At 42.7% G+C, this 23,337-nt stretch overlaps 1 protein-coding gene and 1 pseudogene across 1 annotated transcript; one reads left to right on the top strand and one right to left on the bottom strand.

Annotated features, from left to right (window-relative positions):
* Nucleotides 1-11,391: 11,391 nt before the first annotated feature.
* Nucleotides 11,392-14,541, top strand: LOC123108539 (probable protein phosphatase 2C 31; annotated as a pseudogene).
* Nucleotides 14,542-15,746: 1,205 nt separating this feature from the next.
* Nucleotides 15,747-20,201, bottom strand: LOC123106160 (E3 ubiquitin-protein ligase RFWD3). The gene is made up of 13 exons (XM_044528381.1): nt 19,773-20,201; nt 19,338-19,416; nt 19,148-19,237; nt 19,029-19,073; nt 18,862-18,906; nt 18,530-18,568; nt 18,353-18,451; nt 17,434-17,544; nt 17,210-17,343; nt 17,059-17,098; nt 16,875-16,937; nt 16,611-16,792; nt 15,747-16,457 (listed from the first exon to the last, which is right to left on the bottom strand). Exons 1-13 carry the CDS (start codon nt 20,123-20,125, stop codon nt 15,956-15,958), a joined length of 1,782 nt encoding a protein of 593 aa, XP_044384316.1. The 5' UTR covers nt 20,126-20,201; the 3' UTR covers nt 15,747-15,955.
* Nucleotides 20,202-23,337: the final 3,136 nt, after the last annotated feature.

Here is a 23,337-nt window from a genome sequence, read left to right as displayed (position 1 = left end):
TTTTGGCACTTGCTTGGAAGAATATGATAATTGCTATACTATTGGTGCTATCCATACTATTAATTATGAGAGTGATTATGCTTATGATATGAAAAGTACCAGGCTTGGGGATGCTATGTTTGATGAAGATGATGTTTTTGAGAATATATTTGCTGCAATTAATGTTTTTCCCAAGCTTGGGGATGCTACGTTTAATGAAGATGATATTTTTAGTCTTCCAAGTTTTGATATGCAAGTTTATAATGATGATAGCATGCCTCCTACCTATGATGATTATTATGATGATACTTATGCTATAAAAAGTAGTGATCATATTTATAAAACTTGTTATGATTATGATTACCCCTTTTCTGAACATTACTCTTTTAATGTGGAAACAATTTATAGTATTCGAGTCTCTTATGATACTCCCACTATTCCGAATGAGAAGAATTTTGCTTATGTGGAGAGTAATAAAAATTCTATGCTTATGCATCATGAAAATAATGCTTTAGGTGCTGGTTATATTGTTGAATTCATTCATGATGCTACTGAAAATTATTATGAGGGAGGAACATATGCTTGTAGGAATTGCAATAATATCAAGTTTCCTTTCTATGTGCTTAAAGTTTTGAAGTTATGCTTGTTTTACTTTCCTATGCAAGTTGATTCTTGTTCCCACAAGTTGTTTGCTCACAAAATCCCTATGCATAGGAAGTGGGTTAGACTTAAATGTGCTATTCATATTCTTCATGATGCTCTCTTTATGTTACAATTCTTATCTTTTATGTGAGCATCATTGAAATTATCATGCCTAGCTAGGGGCGTCAAACGATAGCGCTTGTTGGGAGGCAACCCAACTTTATTTTTGTTCCTTGATTTTTTGCTTCTGTTTAGTAATAAATAATTCATATAACCTCTTTTTAGATGTGGTTTTATGTGTTTAATTAGTGTTTGTGCCAAGTAGAACCTTTGGGAAGACTTGGGGAAAGTCTTTGCGATCATGCTGTAAAAAACAGAAACTTTAGCGCTCACGAGAATTGCTGCCATTTTTTTATTGGAGAGTGCTATTTAGTTAATTCTTTTTGCAGATGATTAATAGATAAATTCCTCACATGCATAAATTTATTTGAGAATTTTATGAGTTCCAGAAGTTTGCGTTAGTTATAGATTACTACAGACTGTTCTGTTTTTGACAGATTCTGTTTTTCATGTGTTGTTTGCTTATTTTGATGAATCTATGGCTAGTAAAAGAGTTTATAAACCATAGAGAAGTTGGAATACAGTAGGTTTAACACCAATATAAATAAATAATGAGTTCATTACAGTACCTTGAAGTGGTGTTTTGTTTTCTTTCGCTAACGGAGCTTACGAGCTTTCTGTTAAGTTTTGTGTTGTGAAGTTTTCAAGTTTTGGGTAAAGATTCGATGGACTATGGAATAAGGAGTGGCAAGAGCCTAAGCTTGGGGATGCCCCGGAAGGCATCCCCTCTTTCGTCTTCGTTCATCGGTAACTTTACTTGGAGCTATATTTTTATTCCCCACATGATATGTTTTGCTTGGAGCGTCATTTTATTTTCTTTAGCTTTGCTTGCTGTTTGAATAAAATACCAAGATCTGAAATTCTTAAATGTTAGAGAGTCTTCACATAGTTGCATAATTATTCGACTACTCATTGATCTTCACTTACATCTTTCGGAGTAGTGTGTTATTGCTCTAGTGCTTCACTTATATCTTTTAGAGCACGATGGTGGTTTTATTTTATAGAAATAGATGAACTCTCATGTGTCACTTATATTATTTCGAGAGTCCTAAACATCATGGTAATTTGCTTTGGTTATGAATTTAGTCCTAATATGATGGGCATCCAAGAGGGATATAATAAAAACTTTCATATAAAGTGCATTCAATACTAAGAGAAGTTTGATACTTGATAATTGTTTTGAGATATGGAGATGGTGATATTAGAGTCATGATAGTTGAGTAATTGTGAATTTGAGAGATACTTGTATTGAAGTTTGTGATTCCCATAGCATGCACGTATGGTGAACCGTTATGTGATGAAGTAGGAGCATGATTTATTTATTGATTGTCTTCCTTATGAGTGGCGATCGGGGACGAGCGATGGTCTTTTCCTACCAATCTATCCCCCTAGGAGCATGCACGTAGTACTTTGTTTTGATAACTAATAGATTTTTGCAATAAGTATGTGAGTTCTTTATGACTAATGTTGAGTCCATGGATTATACGCACTCTCACCCTTCCACCATTGCTAGCCTCTCTAGTACGGCGCAACTTTCGCCGGTAACATAAACCCACCATATAACTTCCTCAAAACAGCCACCATACCTACCTATTATGACATTTCCATAGCCATTCCGAGATATATTTCCATGCAACTTTCCACCATTCCGCTTATTATGACACGCTCCATCATTGTCATATTGCTTTGCATGATCATGTAGTTGACATCATATTTGTGGCAAAGCCACCGTTCATAATTCTTTCATACATGTCACTCATGCATCATTGCACATCCCGGTACACCACCGGAGGCATTCATATAGAGTCATATCTTATTCTAAGTATCGAGTTGTAATTTTTGAGTTGTAAGTAAATAAAAGTGTGATGATCATCATTATTAGAGCATTGTCCTAGTGAGGAAAGGATGATGGAGACTATGATTCCCCCACAAGTCGGGATGAGACTCCGGACGAAAATAAATAAATAAAAGAGGCCAAAGAAGCCCATATAAAAAAAAGAAGAAGAGAAAAGAGGCCATAAAAAAGAGAAAAGGCCCAAATAAAAAAATAAAATAAAAAAAGAGAGAAAAAGAGAGAAGGGGCAATGCTACTATCCTTTTACCACACTTGTGCTTCAAAGTAGCACCATGATCTTCATGATAGAGAGTCTCCTATGTTGTCACTTTCATATACTAGTGGGAATCTTTCATTATAGAACTTGGCTTGTATATTCCAATGATGGGCTTCCTCAAAATGCGCTAGGTCTTCGTGAGCAAGCAAGTTGGATGCACACTCACTTAGTTTCTTTTTGAGCTTTCATACACTTATAGCTCTAGTGCATCCGTTGCATGGCAATCCCTACTCACTCACATTGATATCTATTGATGGGCATCTCCATAGCCCGTTGATACGCCTAGTTGATGTGAGACTATCTCCTCCTTTTTGTCTTCTCCACAACCACCATTCTATTCCACCTATAGTGCTATATCCATGGCTCACGCTCATGTATTGCGTGAAGATTGAAAAAGTTTTGAAAAAGTTAGAGTATGAAACAATTGCTTGGCTTGTCATCGGGTTTGTGCATGATTTATATACTTTGTGTGGTGAAGATGGAGCATAGCCAGACTATATGATTTTGTAGGGATAGCTTTCTTTGGCCGTGTTATTTTGAGAAGACATGATTGCTTTGTTAGTATGCTTGAAGTATTATTATTTGTATGTCAATATTAAACTTTTGTCTTGAATCTTATGGATCTGAATATTCTTGCCACAATAAAGAAGATTACATGGATAAATATGTTAGGTAGCATTCCACATCAAAAATTCTGTTTTTATCATTTACCTACTCGAGGACGAGCAGGAATTAAGCTTGGGGATGCTGATACGTCTCCAACGTATCTATAATTTTTTATTGTTCCATGCTATTATATTATCAACCTTGGATGTTTTATATGCATTTATATGCTATTTTATATGATCTTTGGGACTAACCTATTAACCTAGAGCCCAGTGCCAGTTTCTGTTTTTTTCCTTGTTTTAGAGTATCGCAGAAAAGGAAAATCAAACGGAGTCCAATTGACCTGAAACTTCACGGAACTTATTTTTGGAAGGAAAGCAACCCGGGAGACTTGGAGTCCACGTAAGGGAAGCAACAAGGAGGCCACGAGGCAGGGGGCGCGCCTCCACCCTCGCGGGCCCCTCGTGGATCCCCTGACGTACTTCTTCCGCATATATATTTCCATATACCCTAAAAACATCCGAGAGCACAATAGATCGGGAGTTCCGCCGCCAGAAGCCTCCGTAGCCATCGAAAACCAATCTAGACCCGTTCTGGCACCCTGCCGGAGGGGGCAATCCCTCTCTGGCCATCTTCATCATCCCGGTCCTCTCCATGACAAGGAGGGAGTAGTTCTCCCTCGGGGCTAAGGGTATGTACCAGTAGCTATGTGTTTGATCTCTCTCTCTCGTGTTCTTGAGGTGGTACGATCTTGATGTATCGTGAGCTTTGCTATTATAGTTGGATCCTATGATGTTTTCTCCCCCTCTACTCTCTTGTAATGGATTGAGTTTCCCCTTTGAAGTTATCTTATCAGATTGAGTATTTAAAGATTTGAGAACACTTGATGTATGTCTTGCCGTGCGTATCTGTGGTGACAATGGGAGATCACGTGGTTCACTTGATGTATGTTTCGGTGATCAACTTGCGGGTTCCGCCCATGAACCTATGCATAGGGGTTGTCACACGTTTTCGTCGTGATTCTCCGGTAGAAACTTTGGGGCACTCTTTGAGGTTCTATGTGTTGGTTGAATAGATGAATCTGAGATTGTGTGATGCATATCGTAAAATCATGCCCACGGATACTTGAGGTGACATTGGAGTATCTAGGTGACATTAGGGTTTTGATTGATTTGTGTCTTAAGGTGTTATTCTAGTACGAACTCTAGGGCTGTTTGTGACACCTATAGGAATAGCCCAACAGATTGATTGCAAAGAATAACTTTGAGGTGGTTTCGTACCGTACCATAATCTCTTCGTTTGTTCTCCGCTATTAGTGACTTTGGAGTGACTCTTTGTTGCATGTTGAGGGATAGTTATATGATCCAATTAGTTTATTATTGTTGAGAGGACTTGCACTAGTGAAAGTATGAACCCTAGGCCTTGTTTCAACGCATTGCAATACCGTTTACGCTCACTTTTATCAATAGTTACCTTGTTGTTTTTATAATTTCAGATTACAAATACCTTTATCTACTATCCATATTGCACTTGTATCACCATCTCTTCACCGAACTAGTGCACCTATACAATTTACCATTGTATTGGGTGTGTTGGGGACACAAGAGACTCTTTGTTATTTGGTTGCAGGGTTGCTTGAGAGAGACCATCTTCATCCTACGCCTCCTACAGATTGATAAACCTTAGGTCATCCACTTGAGGGAAATTTTCTACTGTCCTACAAACCTCTGCACTTGGAGGCCCAACAACGTCTACAAGAAGAAGATTGTGTAGTACACATCATGGTGTTCCAGGTGGCGTGAGTTGCGAAACTATTCCGCATTGTTTCAAATGAAGACCAAACTCGTAACTCAAATATTCTCCTCCATGATCAGATCATAGAAACTTTATTTTCTTGTTACGATGATTTTCCACTTCACTCTGAAATTATTTGAACTTTTCAAATGTTTTAGATTTATGTTTCATCAAGAAGATATACCCCTATCTTACTCAAATCATCTGTGAAGGTCAGAAAATAATGATACCTGCCGCGAGCCTCAACACTCATCGGTCTGCATACATCAGTATGTATTATTTCCAACAAGTTTGTTGCTTGCTCCATTGTTCCGGAGAACGGAGTCTTAGTCATCTTTCCCATGAGGCATGGTTCGCAAGCATCAACTGATTCATAATCAAGTGATTCCAAAATCCCATCGGCATGGATTTTCTTCATGCGCTTTACACCAATATGACCTAAACGGCAGTGCCACAAATAAGTTGCACTATCATTATTAACTTTGCATCTTTTGGCTTCAATGTTATGAATATGTGTATCACTATGATCGAGATAAACCATTCACCTTGGGTGTATGACCATTGAAGGTTTTATTCATGTAAACAGAACAACAATTATTCTCTGACTTTAAATGAATAACTGTATTGCAATAAACATGATCAAATCACATTCATGCTTAACGCAAACACCAAATAACATTTATTTAGGTTCAACACTAATCCCGAAAGTATAGGGAGTGTGCGATGATGATCATATCAATCTTGGAACCACTTCCAACACACATCGTAACTTCACCCTTAACTAGTCTCTGTTCATTCTGCAACTCCCGTTTTGAGTTACTAATCTCAGCAACTGAACTAGTATCAAATACTGAGGGGTTTCTATAAACACTAGTAAAATACACATCAATAACATGTATATCAAATATACCCTTGTTCACTTTGCCATCCTTCTTATCCGCCAAATACTTGGGGCAGTTCTGCTTCCAGTGACCAGACCCTTTGCAGTAGAAGCACTTAGTCTCAGGCTTAGGTCTAGACTTGGGCTTCTTCACTTGAGAAGCAACTTGCTTGCCGTTCTTCTTGAAGTTCCCCTTCTTCCCTTTGCCCTTTTCTTGAAACTAGTGGTCTTGTCAACCATCAACACTTGATGATTTTCTTGATTTCTACCTTCGTAGATTCCAGCATCACGAAGAGCTTCGGAATCGTTTTCGTTATCCCTTGCATATTATAGTTCATCATGAAGTTCCAGTAACTTGGTGATAGTGACTAGAGAACTCTGCCAATCAGTATCTTATCTGGAAGATTAACTCCCACTTGATTCAAGTGATTGTAGTACTCAGACATTCTGAACACATGCTCACTAGCTGAGCTATTCTCCTCCATCTTGTAGGCAAAGTGCTTGTCAAAGGTCTCATACCTTTTTTGACATGGGCATGAGTCTGAAATACTTATTTCAACTCTTGAAACATCTCATATGCTCCGTGGCATTCAAAACGTCTTTGAAGCCCCGATTCTAAGTTGTAAAGCATGATGCACTAAACTATCAAGTAGTCATCATATCGAGCTCGCCAAGCGTTCATAACGTCTGCATCTGCTCCTGCAATCGGTCTGTCACCTAGCGATGCATCAAGGACATAATTCTTCTGTGCAGCAATGAGGATAATCCTCAGCTTACGGATCTAATCCGCATCATTGCTACTAACATCTTTCAACTTAGTTTTTCTCTAGGAACATATCAAAATAAACGGGGAGCTACATCACGAGCTATTGATCTACAACATAGTTATGCAAATACTATCAGGACTAAGTTCATGATAAATTAAAGTTCAATTAATCATATTACTTAAGAACTCCCACTTAGATAGACATCCCTCTAATCATCCAAGTGATCACGTGATCCATATCAACTAAACCATGTCCGATCATCACGTGAGATGGAGTAGTTTTCAATGGTGAACATCACTATGTTGATCATACTACTATATGATTCATGATCGACCTTTCGGTCTCAGTGTTCCGAGGCCATATCTGCATATGCTAGGCTCATCAAGTTTAACCCGAGTATTCTGCGTGTGCAAAAACTGGCTTGCACCCGTTGTATAAGAACGTTGAGCTTATCACACCCGATCATCACGTGGTGTCTCGGCACGGTGATCTTTTGCAACGGTGCATACTCAGGGAGAACACTTGTACCTTGAAATTTTTAGTGAGAGATCATCTTATAATGGTACCGTCAATCAAAGCAGTATAAGATGCATAAAGGATAAACATCACATGCAATCAATATAAGTGATATGATATGGCCATCATCATCTTGTGCCTTTTATCTCCATCTCCAAAGCACCATCATGATCACCATCGTCATCGGCGCGACACCTTGATCTTCATCGTAGCATCGTTGTCGTCTCGCCAACTATTTCTTCTACGACTATCGCTACCGCTTAGTGATAAAGTAAAGCAATTACATGGTGATTGCATTTCATACAATAAAGCGACAACCATATGGCTCCTGCCAGTTGCCGATAACTCCGTTACAAAACATGATCATCTCATACAATAAAATATAGCATCATGCCTTGACCATATCACATCACAACATGACCTACAAAAACAAGTTAGACATTCTCTACTTTGTTGTTGCAAGTTTTACGTGGCTGCTATGGGCTGAACAAGAACCGTTCTTACCTACGCATCAAAACCACAACGATAGTTCGTCAAGTTAGTGCTATTTTAACCTTCAACAGGGACCGAGCGTAGTCACACTCGGTTCAAATAAAGTTGGAGAAACTGACACCCGCCAGTCACCTGTGTGCAAAGCACGTCGGTAGAACCAATCTCGTGTAAGCGTACGCGTAATGTCGGTCCGAGCCACTTCATCCAACAATACCGCCGAACCAACGTATGACATGCTGGTAAGCAGTATGACTTGTATCGCCCACAACTCACTTGTGTTCTACTCATGCATATAACATCTACGCATAAACCTGGCTCTGATACCACTGTTGGGAATGCGGTAATTTCAAAAAAATTCCTACGCACACGCAAGATCATGGTGATGCATAGCAACGAGAGGGGAGAGTATGTCTACGTACCCTCATAGACCGAAAGCGGAAGCGTTTATCAACGTGGTTGATGTAGTCGTACACCTTCACGATCCGTCCCGATCAAGTACCGAATGTACGGCACCTTCGCGTTCAGCTCCATAACGTCTTCGCCTTCTTGATCCAGCAAGAGGGGCGAAGTAGTAGATGAGTTCCGGCAGCACGACGGTGTGGTGACGGTGTTGGTGAAGAACAATCTCCACAGGGCTTCGCCTAAGCACTACGAAACTAGAGGGGACGGGGTTGCCGGCACACGTCTTGGTGTTTCTTGATGTTCTTGGGTGCCAGCCCTACCCCTCTATTTATATGTTGAGCCTTGGGGTCGAAACTTGGAGTAAAAGCCTTCACAAAGTCGGTTTCACCCGAAAGGCAAGAGTCCTTCTCGGACTCCAGGGCCAGACGCCAGGGTTCCCGGCGTCTGGACCCAGACGCCAGGGACCCTGGCGTCTAGCCCCTGGACTCCGCAAAACTTCCTTTTGCGCTTTGGCCCAAATAAAGTGTTCTCGTACCCAAACATTTCGGGAAACATCCGTAACCCATTCCGGTGAATTCCGGAACCCTTCCGGAGACCAAACACTATTATCCCATATATCAAACTTTATCTCCGGACCATTCCGTAGTTCCTCGTCATGTCTGTGATCTTATCCGGAACTCCGAAAAACATTCGGTTACCAACATACATAACTCATAAATACTATATCGTCAATGAACGTTAAGCGTGCGGACCCTACGGGTTCGAGAACTATGTTGACATGACCGAGACACTTCTCTGGTCAATAACCAATAGTGAAACCTGGATGCCCATATTGGTTCCTACATATTCTATGAAGATCTTTATCAGTCGAACCACATAACAACATACGTTGTTCCCTTTGCCATCGTATGTTACTTGCCCGAGATTCGATCGTCGGTATCTCAATACCTAGTTCAATCTCGTTACCGGCAAGTCTCTTTACTCGTTCCGTAATGTATCAACCCGCAACTAACTCATTAGTCACATTGCTTGCAAGGCTTATAGTGATGTGCATTACCGAGAGGGCCCAGAGATACCTCTCCGACAATCGCAGTGACAAATCCTAATCTCGATCTATGACAACTCAACGAGTACCATCGGAGACACCTGTAGAGCACCTTTATAATCACCCAGTTACGTTCTGACATTTGGTAGCACACAAAGTGTTTCTCTGGTACTCGGGAATTGCATAATCTCATAGTCATAGGAACATGTATAAGTCATGAAGAAAGCAATAGCAACAAACTAAACGGTCAAATGCTAAGCTAACGGAATGGGTCAAGTCAATCACATCATTCTCTAATGATGTGATCCCGTTAATCAAATGACAACTCATTTCTATGGCTAGGAAACTTAACCATCTTTGATTCAATGAGCTAGTCAAGTAGAGGCATACTAGTGACACTCTGTTTGTATATGTATTCACACATGTACTAAGTTTTCGGTTAATACAATTGTAGCATGAATAATAAACATTTATCATGATATAAGGAAATATAAATAACAACTTTATTATTGCCTCTGGGGCATATTTCCTTCACCTACGTGGCCCGGGGAGGCTACTAGTGACCAAAAATTTGGTCGTGGAACCAACGACCTTTTACATATCACAAAGAAGGTTGTTGATTTCAGTTTACGACCGCCAGCTTTTGACCACCTGTTTTTTGTCACAAAAAGGTCGCAAATAAAAAACAATGACCTTTCAGCAACCAATAGTGATGGTCGCAAGTTGACATATTTCTTGTAGTGGCCGATCCAAACGAGACGGTTGTGTGAGCGCCAAGTAGGACCCCCCCCCCCCTCGGTGAGGCCTGTTTGCATGCATCTTACTTGTTATGGCCGTTCTTTTATTGAACAAATATGTGACTTGATGAAGTGGCATGTAGTTATAGGAAGGATCAACTGCTTCATCTATGAACTCTTTTTAGGTAGGTTTTGTTAATGGAATAAAAGATATTATATATGGTAAAGCATAGCATTCTTTGTTCTGGTGTAACAAGCATATGTTCATTGTGCAATGATTGTATTATGGTACGACTGATTTTGTGGTGCCAGCTACTTCCTTTTGTGGATGCTTTACCATAATATATTCCATAACTCGTGCCAGTTGTACAATTTGTAAAGTAATGGTACATTTTGATGTATTTTTCACCCTGAATTGATCATAGGTTCCTGAAATGCAGTTGTTAAATGCACTTATTGGTGAACAATTTATGTAGATAAATATTTCTACAAACATAATTTTTCCTAAATATTTTGTATCTTTCTTTGATTGAGATATCCTCAAAACCGAGATAACGCATACCTCTATGGTCTACCATGTCCTTAGGCCCACAATTCATAGACATAGGTGGCCTCTATACCATAGATGCAAGGGGTGTTCCACTTTTCACTTTTTGCACGTAGATCGATGACAGGGTGGCACTGCCCCCTCCCCCTCCGAGCAACTTGGTGTCTACAGATGCAAGGGATGTTCCTTTTCCCCATGCAAGGTCACACGAGAATTGAATCTTTCAATAAATTTAGCATACTAACATGTCTCATTTATTGAAGATTGGTTCGGATAAGTTAGAACATTACTACTCGAAACGGCATCGTAAGCAGTGGATGTCATTCATTGACCCCATCGCAAGTGGCTAAACCAAATTTGAAGTATTCATATACCACACTATTCAAATGCGACAAAAATACATCTGCAATGACTGTATAGCACTCGTCCTCTATCGATGTTGCCTGATGTAGATAGCATGTGTGACCTGTCACCCGTCAAATTTTGTTGCTAGCAAGTTCCTCGGCGTTGAAACTGAACGTCCACGCCTCAGAACAAATACATTATCTGTCACTGTATCTTCAAGAAATCAAACCGCTATCTATCAATAAATCTAGATATCTTCTATGAAGATATACAATTTAATTGTCTGCAGTGCGCTCCGAGTTCTATATAAACGGGAGGTGAGGCCATTTCAATTCATCCCAAACTCCTCCACAACCATAGGAGTGTGCCATGGTTTCTCAAGTCCCAACTAGGAAGCAATTCTAGCAACACCACCTTGAAGTAGGTTATAGGGTAATGGAAGCAAGAAAGCCACCACATTCACTCTAAGGAAGGATTGCCCTATACTGTGTCACCCAACTCCAACTATAGTCAAATCCCTACGACTCTTCTTCCACCCTTTCTTTTCGAAAACTTCTACTCATCCATCCCCTCCATTCCGCCGGTCCCCCAAATCCCAAACCAAAGAAAACAAAATGGGCAATGGCATCTCCAAAAACACATGCTTCTCTGGCGAAACCTATGCACCGGCTGTCTCATCGGACCCGGTACCCAACGACATCCATGGACAGTCCTTCAAGTACGTGCCAATAGTCGTCGCCTTCGACAAGTCCCCAATGGCTAATATGCTCTCATCAAAAACACCCTTCTTATCTTTATTCGGAGCGGCCATCAACGCCAACCAAGCGACATCATCATCAATACCGTCGTTCCGCCTACTTAATGAGTTGATGGTACCGCAATCATCTGTGTGCACTGTTAAGAGCTCGTGCTCCTCCGCCGCTGCACCGGTCCAGGACCAACCAACTAGGTTGTCCTTTTCTGGCCACTTCTTGGATTCATCCGGCACCGTATCCACTATCTCCAACCAGCTGTCAAGGCGGCCCTTCATGTCAGGTATGCTAGACCACTCCTTCTCATCGTCCTCCTCCTTTTTTAGTCACCGGGACAGTGTTTCTCATCCCATGAATGAACACGACGCCATAGGCTCTCAGTGTTGCAATGAGCAACCCCTTGAAAAATCCTTAGCCACAGCCGGCTCTAGGCTCGATTTTAGTGTGCCACGCAACAACCTCCTATCAAAGGGTCCTACTGAGGTGTCAAATATGGATTCCTTAGGCGATGGGGATCACCGCTCGCCACCAAGCGACAATGTGCAGTGGGCTCAAGGCATGGCTGGCGAGGACCGCTTCCAGGTGGCGGTCTCAGAGGAGTGTGGGTGGGTGTTCGTGGGGATTTACGACGGCTTCCTCGGTCCTGATGCGACCGACTACCTCTTTGCGAACCTCCACGTTGCCGTGAACCACACACTCAAGGGTGTGCTCTCGGACAACATCCAATGCAATGAGCCAACAACCAATTCTGATAATCTCTTTTGCCTGAATGGAGGCATCCATAGCCCAGAATTTGAACGTAAGCCGGCGAAGAGGGGTCGGACAGAACATCCGGAGAAGAACAATTCTGCCATGTCTGGGGGCAGCCCAACGATCCACCAGAGAGTCCTCAGGGCGCTGGGTCAGGCGCTGAGGGAGACGGAGGAGGCATTTTTAAGGCAGCGGAGGAGGGCGCGGCTGACAACCCGGAGATTGGGCTGATGGGGTCATGCGTGCTAGTGATGCTGATGAAGGGCGAGAACGTGTATGTGATGAACGTCGGGAACAGTCGTGCCGTGTTGGCGAGGAGGCCGTGGCCCAATCTTAATAACATCCTCGGCAAGGCGACAGAGAAGGATTTGCAGCAGTTGAAGGCCGAGATCATGGATGGCCTACAGCCCGTGCAGCTCAACGCTGAACACAGTACCTCCATTGAGGAGGTATGTACACACTCTCTTAATTAGATCATCCTTAATGTGATGCATTTATTTGTGTTTTGACCATTATTAACTTGTGCTTGTTGGAATCTGGGTGATACAGGAGGTGAAGAGGATCAAGGCCGAACATAATGATAGCAACGCCATCATCCACGGCAGAGTGAAGGGGAAACTCAACATCACCAGAGCATTCGGGGCTGGCTACTTGAAGGAGGTACACACCAATCAACAACAGTGTCTCTTTTCTACTCAACATGCATGTTCAAAGCACATCTCCGACCATTGTCAGTGTAATGTTTCTGCTAGACTATTATGATGCCACATTATGATGCATAGGAAAAGTGCACTTATTCTGAACAACATGCTATCAGTCTAGCATTCAAGGGCTAGAAGTCTGTGTTTCCAGTTAATTCCATGAGATAAGTTGCTCACCTCATGCGTAGGCCCTTTAATTCATTTATATACTTGATTAGTGCTAGTCCAACATTAGCTCAACAATAGTTGTTCCCGCCATGCATGTTGATGAAGAACCTAAAAATTGTGAGTGTGACTTGCAATTAATGCATCACATCATGCAAATATGAAAGCCATTGAAACTGTGAGCAACATAGTTTGCTGCATGTTCCTTGCATATGCTAATATATGGAGTCATCAAAGTTTCCTGAAATGTCAATCTGCACAGCTGATAATTCAAGAGATGCTCATTTTTTACTTGGCAGCCAAAGTGGAACAGTATGTTGTTAGCGTCCTTCAAGATTGATTACATCGGCAAGGACCCCTACATCAATTGCATCCCATCACTGCACCACCACTGTATCGGTCCAAACGACAAGTTCCTGGTGTTGTCGTCTGACGGGCTCTATCAGTATTTCACCAACAAAGAGGTGGTTGATGAGGCAGAGATGTTCACAACTGTGTATCCCAAGGGCAATCCTGCTGAGCATCTCATCAAAGAAGTGTTACTTCGGGCTGCAAGGAAGGCCGGTGAGCAACCCCCTCTATACTTTGCACAACACAAGCCTGCCTGCATAAACACGTTTTTTGAAATTGTTCGTACCTTCATATGCCTATTGTTTTTTTTTTGAAATTGTTCGTACCTTCATATGCCTATTGATTTTCAGGTATGGACTACCATGAACTGCTCAAGATATCCCATGACGAAAGGAGAAAGTACCATGATGATATTTCTGTCATGGTGATCTCGTTCAAGGGGAGGATGGGGAGATCCTCCGTTTAGGCATAGTGTTGGTGGGGCATAGCGTGTCCTCGCTTCATAGAGTTTCAGAAGTTGGTTGCCTAGTGAGCAATTTAAGGTGTTTCAGAGTTAATAAAGACCTGAATAAAATGCTTCCGATGGGCTAGTAGGGTATGGTGACATCGGAAAGACAAGACGAGCAGGACTGTCAAAGCACATGCACCATGAACAACAACCTTGTTAAGTCTTTGTTTTCCTTCTCTTGAGAATAATGTTCCTTTATCACCGAAAGCCCGAAACTGATATGCATAGTTCGGCGGGAGGGACTCTAGTTCTAGTAGTATGCTTATGTAATAAATCAGGTTTCCCGGCAATGGTGGTTATAGATGATGGTGATGGAAAGAACAGGGGAAACTGTATAATAAGCTCAATAAGAATGTTATGTTTGTTCCTTTGCCTATACATGACCGAGATTGCTATATTCCAGTACTAGAAGCTGATGCATGCTTCTCTGCGCCGTCAGTTTTACCCAATTAAAACTTCTCGCAAAAAATCTTTATCAGGCACTAAAAAAAATTACACTCCAAGCACATAATTCAGTTCAGATTCAGTTTTCCTTTCATAGACTATGCATACTGATTTTGGTGGGGAGAAACATAGCCTAAACATTTGGTATATACATATATTGGTACAAAAGCCTCCTCACCTTCGGAAATCCAATTCGGCTCTTGGTCCTATGACTCATATTCATGTAGGTGAAAAAACAAAGTTTCTGACACCATGTCACCAGTTGGCCATATCCAGAAGTCTCTGTTCACCATTTCTATGTTGTTCCAGTAAGGAAAAGCAACAATAACAATTCTGTGGATTGAGAGCAGACATATAAGGGCTCAAAAAAGATCATAAAAAAATTGATATCCATTCCACAAACCAAAGAAAAACATTGTATGCCATACATCAACCAGACATTTTTAATAAGCTTAGTCAGCATACTTTAGCTGCAACCTCATTAATGGCCAGCACAACCTGCACCATTTTCTTTTCTCATAGAGCAATACATTAAGATAGGGCATTCAGGTTTCTACTGGTGGCATGCATCCTATTACGATGAATAAATGCAGAGAAATTTGCTTTTAGAATAAAAGGAAACAAGAGCAAGGAGACCTGCAAGAAGGGCAAGATTACCGTGCAATGAAATCAAACGGAAGGGACATAATAACAGAACGGGAATGACAAATCTTACGGTTTTTTATGGCAACTTTAGTTGACGCGAGGATGGCAAATTTAGTTGACAAGCATGGTAATTTTCTGGCAAAAAACAAACTAAGGGTGGAATTCCCGGGCTTACCAACTAAACTTGCCATCCCTCGCGTATATAAATTGAAAACAAAAACGTTCAATTTGCCATTGGCAAATCCCATACGTTCAGCGTCTTAATAAAAAGAGGCAAATTAAACAAGCAATGTTCATCGTGAAAACCTCACCTGAGTTGCCTCCATGTGGCATAATAATGCCCAGAATGTTCCCACCACTATGCCCACCTCGGTTACCGGCACTTTTTACTTAGCCAAAAGAAATTCTTCTGTTAGGCATCAAAAGGTGTAAATGGAATACACCACATACAACTCAAAACAGGTTCTCACTTCCATGGTAAGAAATAAACATCGCTGCCTTTAATTTGCACTACATCACAACATCACGGTGCATATACAGCTAGCTGTTCTGCTTTGTACACAGCAAAAGGACTGTCAGTCATACCGCATAATTAGGAGGGCTAATCATCACGAACTAAAGTTATGATGACTGTTGGATCCCTGCTGCCATTCTACCTATCTATCAACTCTGTAAACTTGCAACTTATCATCGCTCAGGCACCCAAGGTACCCACCTCCCGCTTGACTTCCCGCATACCTTAGGTCGAGGATTGGCTGGCGGTGGGGTATCAGGCCAGAATGGACCCCAAGGGAAGGCAGTCGCCAGGTCAGGACCCCACGGTGTGACTCGTCCCCGTAGGCGAAGAGATGTTCGTCGTTCCCGCAAGGTACGGTTGCTGATTTGCACATGCGCACTTCGCTTACGTTGGAGTGGCATGTGCTGCCCTCGGCGAAGGATGCATTGCCTGTCCTCCTGATGACGGTGTGCTGCCCCAGTTTTCCTGCACCAGATTGTGTCGGCATCTGTGATAGGTACGCTTGAGATGGAGCAGCGGTGTCTCCTGATGAGTAATCGGCTTTGGGCCGGTAGGAGGCCACCAACAGATCGCTCGATGGAGGGGCACACGCAAGAGAGAAGCAGACACGTTGGTTATCATCCTCTAGTAGTAGTTTCGGACTGACAAAAAACAACGACAACATACATGAGAACCAAAACCGATTTGCAGATCGGCAAAGTTGCAAAGGCAGTTCTAGGTGAACGCCAATCGACATCAGTAATGACAAGAAGCACATAGTATTAATGCTTTTGAGCCATCCCTGTATCACATACCTGCTTTGATTGCCATCAGCATCCCACATGCAAGGCCCTATAGCAGAAGCTGAAAGAACCTTTTTGGAACCGCTGTTATCAGTTACAGAGTGGAGTGTATGGACCAGATGTTTAGATAGCCCCGCCATGGAATGCAAGGGTCTTGAAGGCTGACGAGTATCAAATACCAAAACCCTGCCATCCTGCAGAACACACAAGGACATTCATGTAAATCTTGCAAAGGGTATCAAAACTCAATATGCTTAAGATCAGAATATGCTGAACCTGCAAGCCAGCATAAACGCGATGCGAATCACAGTCATGTGCTGAACATGACCAAGCAGGAACCTGCAAGGTAGTGTGATAGAGCATTAGGTCATGATGTCATTACCTGAAATTGGTTCACCTAATTTGCCCATTCAAAATACAAAACATTAGGTGTTGAAGATTTGGAAGGTCAGATAATTACCGGTAAATTACATTGAAGAACAACACTGTTGATCGTCATGCTGGATTCAAATATAACGAATAGTGTTCAAAAGAAATAATGATAAAACTAACTTAGAGGCGACAGTAAAACAGAAGAACCACCATTTGTCATAAAAAAATTCAAGACAAACCTAAAGAGTGAGAGCCTTTTGCCTAGTGATGCAAAAAGAGCAGAGCCACCAGGCAAGATACATATGTCCTTGACAACTTTAGTATCAGGAGGAAGCTGTATTGTACGTGCTTCATGGCTGGATAGCATGCTAATCTGTTTACATTGAAAAATCACAATAAGGTATTTCAAAATTTTAGTGGTGATATCCATTAATTTGGGGGGGGAAACGAGATCTGAATATACCTTTCTAAGAACATGTTCTCCAGCCACACCAGGTGCCTTCCCAGAAGCAAGTATTATTTGGTTAGATGCATCTATGCCCATGACTCGAGCACCATCAAAAGATAATTCCTTCTGTATAGCATGGTAAAGAAATTACAAGAATGGCTAGATCAATTTTGGAAAGATAAAATTCCAGCCAGAATCCAACTGCAAAATTGGTGGAAGAAATATGTTGGCAATGCACAGAGGTTTCAAACAAACAGATAATCCATGAGAATTAGCAGTCCAAATTGTGAAGGTCTTTCGACGCTAGCTAAGCATTTGGTGCCACTTTGCTTTAATATATTTCAATTATTCACAAAAGGTACACATGGGATGGGACAAAACTGGAGTATTGTGTACTGTTGATACATCCCCTGGTCAGGTGTGGTGGTTTTAAGCCATACAAAAATTAGACAGCCATCAGTACCACCAAGTTATTTTTCACGGGGTTGTGGTGAGGTCAAGTGAGATGTGCAGATCACACATTCTCATGACCAAGTGAAAACTGTTCTAAGATCTGACAATCAACACAACCAACAGTTTCAGCTTCCTTAGTCACAAAAAATAAGATGGGTACATATTACGAGTGTTCATATTCTGTTCAACCTCTTAAACCATAACATGCAAACAGAACAAGGTTTATATGTGTTATTTGAAACAAAATAATCATAGTTGACAAAACATTTTTCAATTTACATATCTAACAGAAGCTGGGCCAGAATCATGAATTCCCTGCCCAACCCAAGTTCTACTTTGATGTTGCTTTTACTAAAACTAAAATGACCATATGTTTTAGATCAGACAAGAATACCAGACATCCATCATCAGTAAAACATGTAGTACATAGTATAGGCTGAATATTTGCAGCTGAAAATAGCACTTTGTCACAAATATTTACCAGTAAAACAAAACGGCAACTGTTGCCAGAAGCTGAGGCTGCACTGGCTGAGGCTGACGGTTCCAGATATGTTCTTCCATCTGAGTGCTCTGCTATTTTCTACAAAGCAGAGGAAGAAGATTTGGCATATACACTCATGTGGTGTCAATAATCATTGAAAAATTTAAATGGTATTACCTGTCTTTTTGAGACACCAACATCTGCTGACCTGTGATTCTGCAAGGCACACACATAAGAAAATGAAAGCATAAGTTTCTCACAAGTCTGACAACTATTGATCATTGCTGCATAAATTTTCTGATGCAGGAACAATCGATGAATAAAGCAACATAAGAGATGTATTAGTTCAATATAAAGAACCTCTAATACCTTCTTTGTACATTACTACAGTACCTGAATAACAGGTGCAAACATACTATCTAGTGACACAATGCACTTGAGACAATTTTCATCATTTAGAATTTGGGCAATGCAATAAGCAGCAAAGATTGCTACAACCTATAGCATACCTTCTCAGCAATTATCTCGTCAAGCAACTTCCCTTGTTTCAGGACCTTAAGACAAGAAAAAAAATTATGTTAGCAGGAACTTACTACTACAAACCAGAAAGAGAAAAGCATTTTGCACATGGTGAGCAACTAAAGAAGCTCGCAGATAGCATAAGGAAATTGCTTACCACTTCCTCAAGGGATTCGAGCTTTTGCCTGCAAAACCATAATTGCTGCAGACAAGCAATGGTGTTCAGATCGCGGCCAAAACAAAATAAACAGACAAAGTGGAGAAACAAAACCAAACCTTCTCAAGATCATTATTTGGAACTGCAACCTCCGGTGCATAGATGTTGATAATGTCCTTATGTTTGAACCTTCTTCCACATTGAGGGCACTAGCAGACAACACATTGGACAGTGTGATTAGCTGATTCCGCAGAAGGATATGTATGCACACGCTGTTATTCCAAATGAAAAACCATTTGGCGTACGTACCGTCGCACTGGCATTACCACGCTGTGTTAACCATCTCTCCAGGCAAGATCTGCCGTAGACATGCCCACAAGGAATGCAACTACAGCATAGAGTATATCACCTAGTTAGCATTTACACACCGTATCCCCAGACCAACTAAAATAAAATCTAGTACAATTTCAGTCAACAGTCATCTAAACATCATATCCATGGAGAATTGGAAACAAAAACAAGGATTCCACGAGGAACCAGCCATGGCCCGTCAAATTCAAGGCAACATCGACCATAGAGCTAATGTGTAGTAATTATGTACTACCGTTACAACATTGTAAGTTCCCATTTTCTTGCAACCCAGTAACCAATTATTACTTGGAAACAAACGCCCACAGCACCCCTGTTCTTGTGACACCTAGCAGACGCAGACCAGGCAAGAACCAGCAAGAAATTCAGCCTCACCTGATGCGGTGCTCGCCTTCGGAGGTCCAGGGCTCCATACACACGGGGCAAGTGGGGGCGTTGGCCGCCCTCTCCGCCGTCGCGCCGCCGGGAACCCTAGATTGCACGGCCGGCCCGCATCCCTCCGCGACGCTATCGTCCTGCCCCTCCTCCTCCCCCTCATCCGATCTTTCGCCGTCCTCTACATCCGTTCCCTCCTCCGGCTCCTCCCCCGACGACGACGACGAGGAATCCGATCCTCCCCCATCATCCCCGTCCTCCCCTTCGCTGTAGCTGACCTCGAAATCGAGGTCCTCGTCCTCCAGGATCAGCACCGGAGGAGACGCGCGCCTGCCCCGGGGACGCGGCGGCATGGCGACGGCGGTGGCGGCGGAGGAGGAGAAGGGCGAGGGCAAGAGCGGTTTGAAGTTGAACGGGATTTTTCGTTTCTCCTTTTCTGTCTTCTTACCATCCATCGCACCGTCCATCGTACATCGGACGGTTGCTTTTGTTTACTCCTTTTATTTACTTTCTTCTCCACCAAATAGAAGTATGAGTAACAGGTACCGTTCACCCTGCAGTAAATGTGATGCGAGGATGAAGTACATCTTGTTAAGCGGGACCATCATGTACACCTCGTCGTGGAATGACATGGCTGGGTCAAAGATGAGGAAGGTGTAGCCCGATGACGGTGGGCGTGGTAGTGGATCTTACCATACCATGGCCAGGTTGCAGACCTAGGTATCACTTTCATCTCTACGAGATCTACCAATTGACCATCCTGTGTATAAGAGGAGGAGGTCGTTGCAGTGGCCTTCGACAAGGGCCCAATCATGCCAAAAGAGGGGATGATGGAAGAAGTCGGTGCCCCTGAAGCGCGAGGCCGGCGGGGCGAGGAAGTAGGACTGCGTCATCTCTGCCATTTTTTCAATCGATCATCGCACAACTTTACTCTGAATTCAAGATGAAAGACCTAGGACCGCCGAGCTTCTTCCTTGGTGTTCATGTGCGCCGGACCGCCTCCGGTTTCTTTCTGTCCCAAGAATGGTACACCAAAGATCTCTTGGACCATGCAACAATGTCTACCTACATCCCCGCTGCCACACTTGTTGAAACGAAGCCTAAAGTCTCCGCCTCTGCTGGCAAGGATTACAATAATGTCACGTTATATCACAACATCGTGGGGAGCATTGCAGTGCTTGACATTGACGAATCTTGACATCTCCTACACACTGTTGAAAAATCTGTCTTCACATGGATGCACCAAATGATGTCCACTTGCCCTGGTAAAATGGCTACATCCATGGTACCACATATTATGACTTAGCTTTCCGAGGTTCTTCATCGACCGAGCTTGCCGCATACTTTGATGTAGATTGGGTTGACTGCCCTAACACACGCAGGTCGACCTCTGGTTTCTTTATCTATATTGGTGATAGTCTTGTGTCTTGGTCATAAGCAACAACTGATGGTTTCCAGGTCAGGTGTTGAAGTTGAGCACCGATCTGTTGCAAATACGGTCGCTGAATGTTGGTGGCTACAACAACTTATCAGCGAGCTCCACTAACCCATCAACACGGCCATCATTGGAAATAATTCCTTATTTAACACTATCTTAAATGTTGTTTCCCTATTTGATACCGAAAAACTTCTTCTTCCCTATCTAACATCGATTCTAATTTTTTTTGCCCTTTATGACACTTTCATCCGTTTTGAGTCTTAACAGTGTTAAATGAGAGCTGAAAAGACCATTTTGCCCCTCATATGATATGTGACCAAAGTTTGTGCATGGAGCTCGTGTGGCGACGGCTCGTACATTCGGTGTACTGGCAGGACACATACATTGTGCAGCCGGCGACAGATGGTCAGTGAAGTTGTGGAACAACGAGGCGCGCGGGGCCAAAGATGTTGGCACGCGACGGCTGGGAGAAAAATGTTGGCAACCGAGAGGGCACGCGATGGCCAGCAGAGTCACCGGCGTTGTGTCCGACTTGTGTTCCGCGGTCGGAGAAACCGGCTCATCCGGGCCGGTTGGATGCATGCCCTACACAAAGGCCAACGGTGGAAGGGCATGGCGGGCATCCTTGGTCGCATGTCCTGCGTCGTCAGCGTGGCAAACTGAGCTAGCATCACGCACTTCCTCGCCACAACAGCAACGCAGCACTTGTACACGCCGCACACAAGAGCTAACAACACGTGATCACTTGATTGATTTTCTTTTAAAGTTGGCTCACGCACCTAGCAACCGAACCGGCTGGATAAACACATGCAGCTAGTCAGCCACGTAGCATACAACAAACAAGCTGGGTAGACACGTCTTCTTTTCCATTATTAGCATATATTAAAATTTTGGTCATATATCATATGAGGGGCAAAAAAGTTTTTTCAGGTGTCTGATAGACCTTAGGATTGGGGTAGACTAGGATCATCCGGTAAACCTACCTTCTCCAGCGGTTGATGAACTCGAGCTGGAGGCCATCGTGGAGAGGGTGATGGTGGTGATGGCAGAGAGAGGTGAGGTGGTTACGGCAGCGATGTGTGGGTAGTGGCGGCGGCGGAGCTTCCCGTCACTGTCAACGCTAGACCTAGATCGGGTCGGGTGTTTCGGTGGGGAGCCTGGCAACACGGTGAACCTCATACTGCGTGCCGCCGGCCCCCACCTCTTTATGTAGCACTGCGTGACAGGGGCCCGTCAACCATATTGCGGTTGGGCGCCCCCGATCAGGGCGTGGATCAGGGGTCCGGTGGGCCGTTGGGCCCACACCAGAGAGATCAACCTAACATTCTCCCCCTTGATCTCAACTTTTACTTTTAACCTTATACTTTCTAGTTTATTTGTTTCATCACATATTGGTACATAGAGCATGTTTCATCGTCACAACTTAATTGCCGATAGAATCATACAGCTACAACATACGTTTTGTTTAGAAACAAATTCTGTTCTTTTTGGGCCTATCCAGGAATCATAAGGCTTTCCCTTAAACCCATGCCGGCTAAGTGTTCCTTGAACACATTGGGTGGTAAGCCTTTCGTTAGCGGATCCGCAAGCATATCATTTGTCCTTATATGCTCGAGACTTATAGTTTGATCCTGGATTTTATCTTTCACAACATAATACCTTATCTCTATTGTTTTGGCAGCATTACTCGACTTGTTGTTGTGAGCATAGAATACTGCGGGTTGGTTGCCGCGGTACATCTTTAGTGGTTTGTTAATACAATCTACCACTTTCAAGTCGGGTACAAATTTCTTTAGCCATATCGCCTGCCCCGTGGCTTCGAAGCATGCTATGAATTCTGCATACATAGTGGATGATGCAACTATCGACTGTTTGGAGCTTTTCCACGAAATAGCTCCCCCAGCAAGAGTGAAGACGTATCCTGACGTGGATTTTCTATCATCTCTATCCCCCGCAAAATCTGCGTCTGAATACCCTTTTATCTCTAGGGAATCACTTCTCTTGTATATTAGCATGTAGTCCTTCGTGCCTTGCGCATAACTCAATGCTTTCTTGACCATCTTCCAGTGCTCCATGCCTGGATTCTCTTGATATCTACCGAGTCCCCCAGTGATAAAAGCTAAGTCA

This window comes from Triticum aestivum, chromosome 5A (genome assembly GCF_018294505.1).
Source record: "Triticum aestivum cultivar Chinese Spring chromosome 5A, IWGSC CS RefSeq v2.1, whole genome shotgun sequence".
In the NCBI taxonomy this organism is placed as follows: domain Eukaryota; kingdom Viridiplantae; phylum Streptophyta; class Magnoliopsida; order Poales; family Poaceae; genus Triticum; species Triticum aestivum.
This window is presented reverse-complemented; position numbering and strand designations above follow the sequence as displayed.

Excerpts from the sequence above, each read along its gene's own strand:
- LOC123106160 (XM_044528381.1), bottom strand. The coding sequence starts at position 20,125 with ATGCCGCCGCGTCCCCGGGGCAGGCGCGCGTCTCCTCCGGTGCTGATC. Across the intron at positions 18,907-19,028 it reads TCGAATCCCTTGAGGAAGTG|GTCCTGAAACAAGGGAAGTT; the intron begins GTAAGCAATTTC and ends TCTTGTCTTAAG. Across the intron at positions 18,452-18,529 it reads TTGGTGTCTCAAAAAGACAG|AAAATAGCAGAGCACTCAGA; the intron begins GTAATACCATTT and ends TCTGCTTTGTAG.